Source organism: Netta rufina (assembly GCF_964035555.1).
Source record: "Netta rufina genome assembly, chromosome: 6".
Classification (NCBI taxonomy): Eukaryota; Metazoa; Chordata; class Aves; order Anseriformes; family Anatidae; genus Netta; species Netta rufina.
Window position 1 is genome coordinate 34,090,254 of NC_140129.1, and position 8,729 is coordinate 34,098,982.

At 39.9% G+C, this 8,729-nt stretch overlaps 1 protein-coding gene across 2 annotated transcripts in view; it reads right to left on the reverse strand.

Annotated features, from left to right (window-relative positions):
* The window catches only part of XRCC5 (X-ray repair cross complementing 5), a gene marked incomplete at its 3' end in the record, with an annotated part of 41,837 nt that extends 37,420 nt beyond the window's left edge, over window positions 1-4,417 (reverse strand). For both annotated transcript variants that reach the window (XM_084288785.1, XM_084288784.1), the window contains exons 1-5: window positions 4,317-4,417; window positions 3,533-3,716; window positions 3,121-3,169; window positions 1,760-1,882; window positions 1,010-1,198 (exon numbers count right to left, since the gene is read on the reverse strand). In XM_084288785.1, coding sequence (XP_084144911.1) covers window positions 1,010-1,198; window positions 1,760-1,882; window positions 3,121-3,169; window positions 3,533-3,716; window positions 4,317-4,394 — 623 coding nt within the window. In that variant the 5' untranslated portion in view covers window positions 4,395-4,417. The remainder of the gene's footprint in view (window positions 1-1,009; window positions 1,199-1,759; window positions 1,883-3,120; window positions 3,170-3,532; window positions 3,717-4,316) is intronic.
* Window positions 4,418-8,729: the final 4,312 nt, after the last annotated feature.

The window sequence follows — 8,729 nt, forward strand, 5'->3', positions numbered from 1 at the left end:
ATCTTGCTTACTTTACGCAAATAAATTAGTCATGCAAGGAAGACTTAATACTTTTTTTTTTTTTTTTTTTTACACCAGCAGGAATAATTAATATAGGAAAACAGAGAGTGCATCTGAGCTGGTAAATTATCATGACGGCTTTGCAAGGCTGACTTCTTAAAGCTTGATAAGCAACTTAACTGCATCGAAAAACCTCACATATTCTTAAACAACTAAAGCTTGCATCTACTAGCCAAATGCCTATTTAAGCAAAGATTTTGGATTACCCCTCAAAGCATGGCACAAATACAGCTTACAAAGTAGCAGGAGCCTGCAATAAAAAAAAAAAAAGGGGGGGGGGGGAGCAAGCCACAACATAGCTTAATGCATATGAATTATTCTAAAGGATAAATGGACCCAGAAAGATACTGATTTTCTAGACAATCTTTTGATGCAATGACAAAACCTGCTTTTTTCTACAGACTCAGGCTGCCCTGTAGTATGACACTACTGCTCAAGCAACAGTTTAATTGGCTGCTGTTATACAAACCAGATCAGTTGGGCAGGGTGAGAGAAAAACTTCACAAATAAAATTATTAATAACAACAATCAAAACAGTTGTGGGAGCTTGACAAACGAGCAAGTTACAAGAAGTCTCAGACCAAGAAACAATGACTACCATTAAATGCAAATGCATCCTATCACAAATTCCTACTCTTTCAAAAACATGCTTTAAAAATCTCATTTATAGAAACCTTCCCTCAAAGATGCTCAAACACTGAAGATGAAGGAAAATCAGTTTTCTTCTTTAAATATAGATATGTAAGACAGATTTCCACTGAAATCTGTGAGCATTTCTTATCTATTTTAGAGCTACAGACAAAGCTGTTTGAAAGGGACTGAAGGTACAAAGTTGTAAAATTCACCAACTTCAGTGAAACTGGAAGTGGCTATTTAACTCATTTAATCTTTCCGGGGAGAAAATATAAAGTAAGTTTAGAGCATGATAAAGAGGACTAACCAAGTTTACCTGAAAGTATAAATTTCTTCTAGCCCTCCTCCTTCGTCCAAAGTATGCATTAATTTGGTCACCACATCAACTCCTTCCTTCTGCTGCTCAGTTAGCCCCTTTCTTGGGAATGAATTTTGGTGCAAATGAGAATGTACGCGGGCACTTGTATCTCCACCTCCATCATCATCATTCACTGGAAATGGTAGACTAAGAACACAAGGAGTAGTAATCAGAAAATTGATTATTCTAATTCAGAAGAAAACTAGCAAAACAAAAATTGCATCAAGATTCACATTTTCTAACTAATTGCAGTTATAAGTACAAAGAGCTGCATGGCTTGCAGAACACCTGAATTAATACTTCAGGTCTACTTGGCTTTGGTAATCTCTTGACTAGAGTGCTGCACCAATTCTGGGCATCATACTTCAGTAAAGATGTCTACCAAGAGGGAGGGATAAGAGAGTAAAGACAAGGCAGATTGAAAAACAGTATCTGTTAAGAAATTGAACTGAAGAAAGCTCATAGAGAAGGGTGTCTGAGGGCAACAGTCCTAAATATAAGAGACTGGTGCAGAAAGGAAAGAAACAATCTGATCAAGAGGACTTGGAATTCATGGTACATGTAATTCATTTAAGTACTTATAACAAGCATATTGCATTTTGGTACTCTATAGAAACAACATACCAAATGATCACCAGGTCATCATTAAAAAGAACAACTAGTTCCCTTTAAACTGGCATTCTGTATAACAGCTAAATCCATACTTACAAAAACTGAAGTGAAGTTCCTGTTTTCTTCAAATTAGCAACAATAATTTCCAGCTGATCCTCACTGACAGGACTATTAAGGTCTGTAAACAGTTCAATGTGTCTCTTCTCAAATTTCTTTCCTCTTAAAATACAAAAAAAGAACATTTACGTATGTTGGAAATATTATCTAGAAGGCCTTTTTTAATTCTTTGCTTACAAAAAATGAAACTATAATAATATATTTGTAACAACAACAACAACTACTAGGAAGAAGCTGCTATTTCATTTTTCTTATCATTTAGGGTAAGTTTACACTTTCATATTATTCCCCCAGCACACTCTTACCCCCCAAAACTCAGGACTCTTGTGCTATGACTTTGCACATCACTACATCTAAGTGAGTGGAATTCTACCAATTTTCAACAATTAAGGTACGATGCTAATAAAATGCATCAGAGTATTTATTGATTTTATTGGTTATTTCCTTTGCAGCTGTAAATCTGTCCTTGTGAAAATTGAACAGGTTTGCTTAACTTACCCACAAGGTAATAAAAGCAGTTGTTCCATAGGTATGCAAGGTTACACTGCTATAAATACCATCATTTTAATTTAAGGCTCAACTTTAACTGTTAGATTGATACATCTTTCCACGCAGATTAACTTTATTCATAAAAATACAAACTTGCATCACAGAGTACAGTCCTCTGCATTCACAATTAGATCATTCAGTATTATCAGCAGTCTTCAATCTCTTTTTTAAGAAAAAGATTCTCTGCCCTTCCCTGCACTCCTATTGGAACACCAGTCCGCTGATAGTTACAGTCTAAGTACATTTGCTGACAATTCTGTAACACTTGTTCTTGTGCCAACATTTTCCTCCAGTTTAAACAATGTTTATCTCACATTTATCTCCTACATGCTGGGTATTTACAAATAGTTACATTATCTCCAACAGCCTTTATTTTGCTAGGCTGAAGGCACCGTTCTAGTTTTGTTTTCTTTTTTCTTTGTAAGATTTGCCACCACCTCTATAAATTTGGTAGTGCTTTTCTGTACTTTTTAACATCTGAATTACTGTTTTTATTAAAACATCACAAGAAAAGCAATGCTATTTAAGTGAAGCATTAGTGCCTTGTATAATGGCGTTAGTTATCTCATGAATCTTACTGAAAAGCTCCCAATTGAATCAAAGATTATCCAGAGAAGCTAGATGTCTCCTGGGAATTCTTCAAGGACAGAGTTGTGTAGTGTGTTGTTTGGTTAGTTAATTTAAAACAAAACAAATTTTCCATATTTACACAATACTGTAATAAAAGAAATCTGATCAACTCCAAATTGGAAGTTCAGAATTCTGTAAAGGCCTTTACACTACATACTTACACCGTTTCCTTCTGAAGCAAGTCCATACACACAATAATTGCATCCAGAACTAAGCAAAGTTAAGAAAAATCTCATTCAGAATATGAACCATGTCACAAAATTGTTCCATCTATGAAATGATATTCTGTTTTCACTGTTCCCTCCCCCAGCACTGACAAACATGCATTTTAGGTAATAAGCAATGCTCTGAGTTCAGACTCTTCAAACATTTACTGTGCAAGAGGTTCCTATATGACCTGTCTGGTTTGCAATCTTGTCTCTTCCCCATTTATCTGATGAAACAGGGAAAAGATTGATGCAGGACCTGAGTTTAACTGACAGTGAGGAGGCAAACCTGAACCCAATTTACAGCACTGACTTCCAGTCTCCTACTTAGCTGAGTCAGTTCAAGTGCTCTACAACAAAAGGATACAATCTGCTTGTTGAGAGCCTGGTTGAATCACAGTTTGAATGTCTTCCAGCAAATCAAAATCTGGTAGCATTAGTGACCTATGTACAGTAATGTTTTGATACTGATCTTCACTGGCAAGGCCATTCCTAGTACCATCTGTGCCAAACAAAACTACAGCGACTTCATCTTTACTCTCAGCAAAAACCTGGAAGGAGAGAAAATTCAATACAGATATAAGAACACAGATTCATACACATCTATGTTAGACAGACAGCAAGCTGAGCTGATTTTAAAATAACAGCAAGTACAGTGGATTTACCTTTTGGTTCCATCCTACCAAAATGCAATCCTACAGGGAGATCGCTAATTTAGATAAAATTAAGCTAACATTCTGACATTAGCATGTCTGGGATAAAACACACAAAATCGGTTGACTCATTTCTTGAGGTGAGTCTTCACTGTGGTAAATCTTAAGAATGAGTGATGAAATATTTTAGACAAACAGCTGTTTTTATCCCCAACCTGAAAAAGAAGTGGCCAATTCAACTGCCATGTCTCACCCATAAAAGTATAGCTGAAAGAGCACTGTTACTTCTACATGAGAAACAAGTAATTCTTGCTCATGTCTCATATATTTCAATTATTAGTAAATGAGAAAAATAACTTCACTGATGTCATTGTTTCCTCTCCCTTTTTACCAGGTTTTTGTTTTGGTTGGTTGGTTGATTGTGGGTTCTCTCCCTCCCCTGCCCCCCCTTTTCTTTTTTTTTTTTTTTCCTTTACACTTCTGCAAATTCACAAATACCTGTCGCTGCACAAATTTTGTCATAACCTTCTTGGCTTGTTCAAGTGAAGACTCCTCGCCAGGATAAGAATTACTCATTGTAAAGCCTACATCCAGACACAGCACTATGGCTGCCTAGAAAGGAAACACAATAGCAAATACAAATGTAAGAGGGCCACTATAAGCATGGAGGGGTTAGTTCAGATCCTTGATTGTACAAAACATAAAAATGATCAAAGTACTTCACTACTGGTTCCTTTTACAGTAACTATTAATGTGCCCCAATGCTGGAGGACAGGACCAATACAACTACACTGAAATGCAAATCATTTAATCTTGTACCACATTCCAGGTATCTCGATGGAAAATACGAAAAATCCTATCTTACACAATAAGATGTCAATAAGAGCAAATTCTATTCAACCCCACGAACGCATAACAGATTCTAAAGGCTCTTCTTCACCAGCAAATAAATCAGAGATGCTTCATTTGAGTGTTACCAGCACAACACAGTATATCCACACAACACAATACAAACTTGCTTGATCTAATTCAAGAACACAAAAATGAATGTGCTCCCAGGGTTTCCAGCAAGAGCCAGAACACTCATTGCTACTGGAGGTGTCTCTGCAGTGAGCACCAGTGCCTGCAGCACACAGCGGTACTCTTAACACATTACAAGAACAAATTCCCATTTCAACTTAGGGGTTTAAATCCCACCAGCCAGCACACATATTTGCATTTCTGATCACTGCTTTAACTGAACTATATGCAACAATGCTTACGTTTTCTCCTTAACCGATTTATAAACTAGCATACAAATAAAATCAAATTGATTCTTCTGAGTTCTGTTGTTCAACATTTATTAACATTGTCCGCAGCGTGTTGTCCATTCAGCTAGCTTTGTTAATTTCCCCTGAAGTTTTAACAGACTCTACTTACCTTGTTTAATCTACGTAATTTTACAATCCAGCTAAACGAAGCTACAAGAGGAATTCAGCAAAACTATGCCCTGCATCTCCAAAGATACTGACAACAGGCCAGCTCATATCTGTGGCCACTGATTAAACCATGGTTCTTTAAAAACATGCCAAAATCTTACCTAGTAGACAGCAAATAGCTTAAATTATACTGCTTATAAAAAAAAAAAAAAATCGTTTGCTGTAATACAGGAAATTTACATAGTACCTAGTATTTTAAAATAAGGAACTGGCTTCAAACGAAATACATACAAGTCTCTATGAAGTGAAGCTGCCAAAAAGGTTGTGAGCAATAAAGCAGAACATTGAGAATCAAGAGATATGAAGCGTATAGAGTGCTTTTAGAGAGGGGATGAATAGCCACAAAAGATGGTAAGGGTTGGCCTCACCTAGTTTGCATGGCCCCACAAGAACCTTTTAAACATTTAGCCCTGATTATTTATGTCCCCTAAAGAGATATATTTTTTAAAATACTAACTTTATAGGAACAGTTTGCCCAGTTTAGTTGTTTAATACTTTGCATTAGCAGCTCTCAAACTATTTTATCTTTCTCCTTTTCCCAAAATACACCGTGTACATCTCCTGTCATTTTAATAAGCATTTCTTTAGCTCCCTTCACACACACTGCATGAGACACGGGGAGGATGGAAAGAAGGCTCAGCAGCAGGTCATCTAGCAGGTTATACCTGTCTCAATACCCCATTGCTCACTCTGCCTTCCCTGGGAGCTTGCCTGGGAGCCAGAAATTAATGTCTGAGGCAGCCAGGTCTGCAGATGCCAAGAGCAGAACAGGGGCAGTAACCGAGGCTGTGCTACTCCCCCAGCTTCAGTAACTGCACACACTCTGCTTGTTGCTGTCCTGCCTTAAGACACAGGTGAATTAACCCTGCTGTCCAAAGCATAACGTGCTTTTTACAGCTAGCAAGATGAAAGCAAAGAAGCTGAGCAGGGGCTGGTTGGTGAGCTATGGTTTTGCAGGAAAGGCACCAACCGCCAGCACGCTCTTCTGAGAGCCGAGCTCTGCCCCAATAGATAATCCTTCTTCAGAAAGGGGCAGGGCTCTTGAACACATGAAATTTTCAGTAATCCTCCTCTGTATGTCTATTCATCCGTTATTAATCTGTCTCTGGGTATCTTTGAGCATCCAGGACTGCCATTTTCGGGTGCAGGACACTAAGCTACCTTTGTACGATGCTCGGGATGTGGCACTGTAGGACCACACTGATGCTAGCTCAGGTGTACCAGCCTGCCTCACTCCGGGTGAAAGCAACAAAAACCCCCCTTTGCCTCCAACCTCTCAGTGCTACATCACTTTAGCACCACCGACTGAGACACCAGGCTGCCGCCACAAGCGAGACCACAGCACAGCCTTCTCCAACAGCCCTCGCACGCTTCCGTAGCACGGCAAAAACCCTCCCTGTTATTTCAGGAGGAGCACCAGCAGCTGCTAGAACCACACCCGCGCTCCGAGGGCACCGAATTAGCGTCGTACCACCAGCGGCAGCCGCGATTTCAGAGGCAGCCCCCACCGAAAAGCCCGCAGGCACCTCACAGCCGCGGCCGCCCCCCCCTTCTCCCCTCACCTTGCTGCGCGCCATCTTGTCCCGGCCGCCCTGCGCCGCGCCCGGCCCCCGGCAGCGCCACCCAGCTGCGGGCGGGGACCGGAGCGGGGCTGAGGGAACAGGCGGGGCCGGGTGGCACCGTGAGGCTTCGTGTTTTTATTTTTTATTTATTTATTTTTTTCTCCTAGGGAAATTCCCGGTGTCTCGCAAAATGTCCCCGTGGGGCTGGTCGCGGAGCGGGGCCGAGCCCGAGCCCGCTGAAGAGAGGCGGCGCGGGGCTGTGGGGCCGGGCACTGACTGTGACAGTGTCATCATCAGTGTATTTAGAAAAAATAAAAAGTGCCACACTGTCCAAAATTATTATCAAAACAGCGTGTGAAGCGATGATATTAATATAGCTACAAAAATCTCCCACAAACACATTAAAAACCTTATACCAGAACACTCACCCTACAAAGGCAAGCACTTCCTTTTCATATTGAATGATATCTGGAGTAAAAAATAAATAAGTAAATATATAAATAAAATCACACCTCACCTTCTGACAGCAGCATGCTTTATAAATACCGGTGCTTATTGAGAGATTTCTCTCTTCAAAGGAACAGAGGAGCTTGGCAATGTGACAAACATTTTATGTTTGTCACAAAACCCTTTACAGTCATCCCTGAATCCTAGCATTGACACAAGAGCTGGATCCCAGGCTTTGGTCCAAGCTCTCAAAGCTAGCACAGGTATTGCAAATGTTACCCAAAGAAACTTAATTTGGGCATGAACTAGGAAACTTTTTTTTTTTTTTTTTTTTGCAAATGCTTTTCAGGAAGGTTGAAGCGCCTGGCCCAGGTACAGCATTCTGTTCCCTTATAAAATTGGAATAAAACTAAGGTAAATATGAACCAAACCTGTAACCACGAAACTCCATCTGTGATCTGCTAATGTATTAGCTCTCAATCTGGCATAAATGGGGCCTTACAACCCTCTTGATAAAATATACAAACAATAAAACCAAACATTCCCCCTTTACACCTCCATACTCCCAAACTTCTTCAGATATATTTCCAACATTCAAAGGAAAACTGGCTGATAATTTCTGAGGCAAATTTTAATCCCCATTTCCTTTTACCTTTGCAAGTCTGCAAAGTGCTCCCTTATAGGTAATTATCAGATTTGATTAATGAACTCCATCTGGGGACACTGGGGCTTTGTCAGCCTGGATTAAGACCTGAAGATCTTTGCTTGTAAATGCTTGCCAAAAGATGCTTGTGATTAATCGGCTATTTCCATTTTACAGAATGCCGGTCTCCGGGCATAAATAATAAATATGTGAAGTCTCCAAGGTCTCAGCATGTAGGGTGATCAACCGTAATCTCCTTTGCAACAAAGTGTGTCAGACCTCAGTCTCAGTGAGGTTCTCGCTCATTTCTATACTTTCTCTTTTTTGGTTACTTTTCTTCTTGCAAAAAGCAGCCTGGATAAAACGAGCGCACTCTCAGGAAGTAGCAACAAGGAGTCTGTCTTGTGTTTAACTTCGCTTGATGTTACAAGACAATAAGGAAAATGGCTTCCCTGTTTTGTTACAAGAAGGATTGTATTATCCAGAGAGTTGCAGCTGGGACCCAGCTGCTCATGACGGCTCTGCACAAACGTGAATGGGTTCAATGTAAAAGCAGAAAGATGACTTTGCCTTTCTCCCTCTTGGAGCCAATGCCTACAGAGTAAAACTTTGGATAAACACCTGGTAGAAAGGGCAATACTGTAGCCTTCTAGAATCTAGCCCAATAGTTTTATTGAAATACATATGCAAACCAGAACTTTCCATGGAGGAATTAACGTTGAAGCCAGGAGAGGCATAGGTAATGACTGCATAGGTAGAGGTGGGCACTAACAGGAATTAA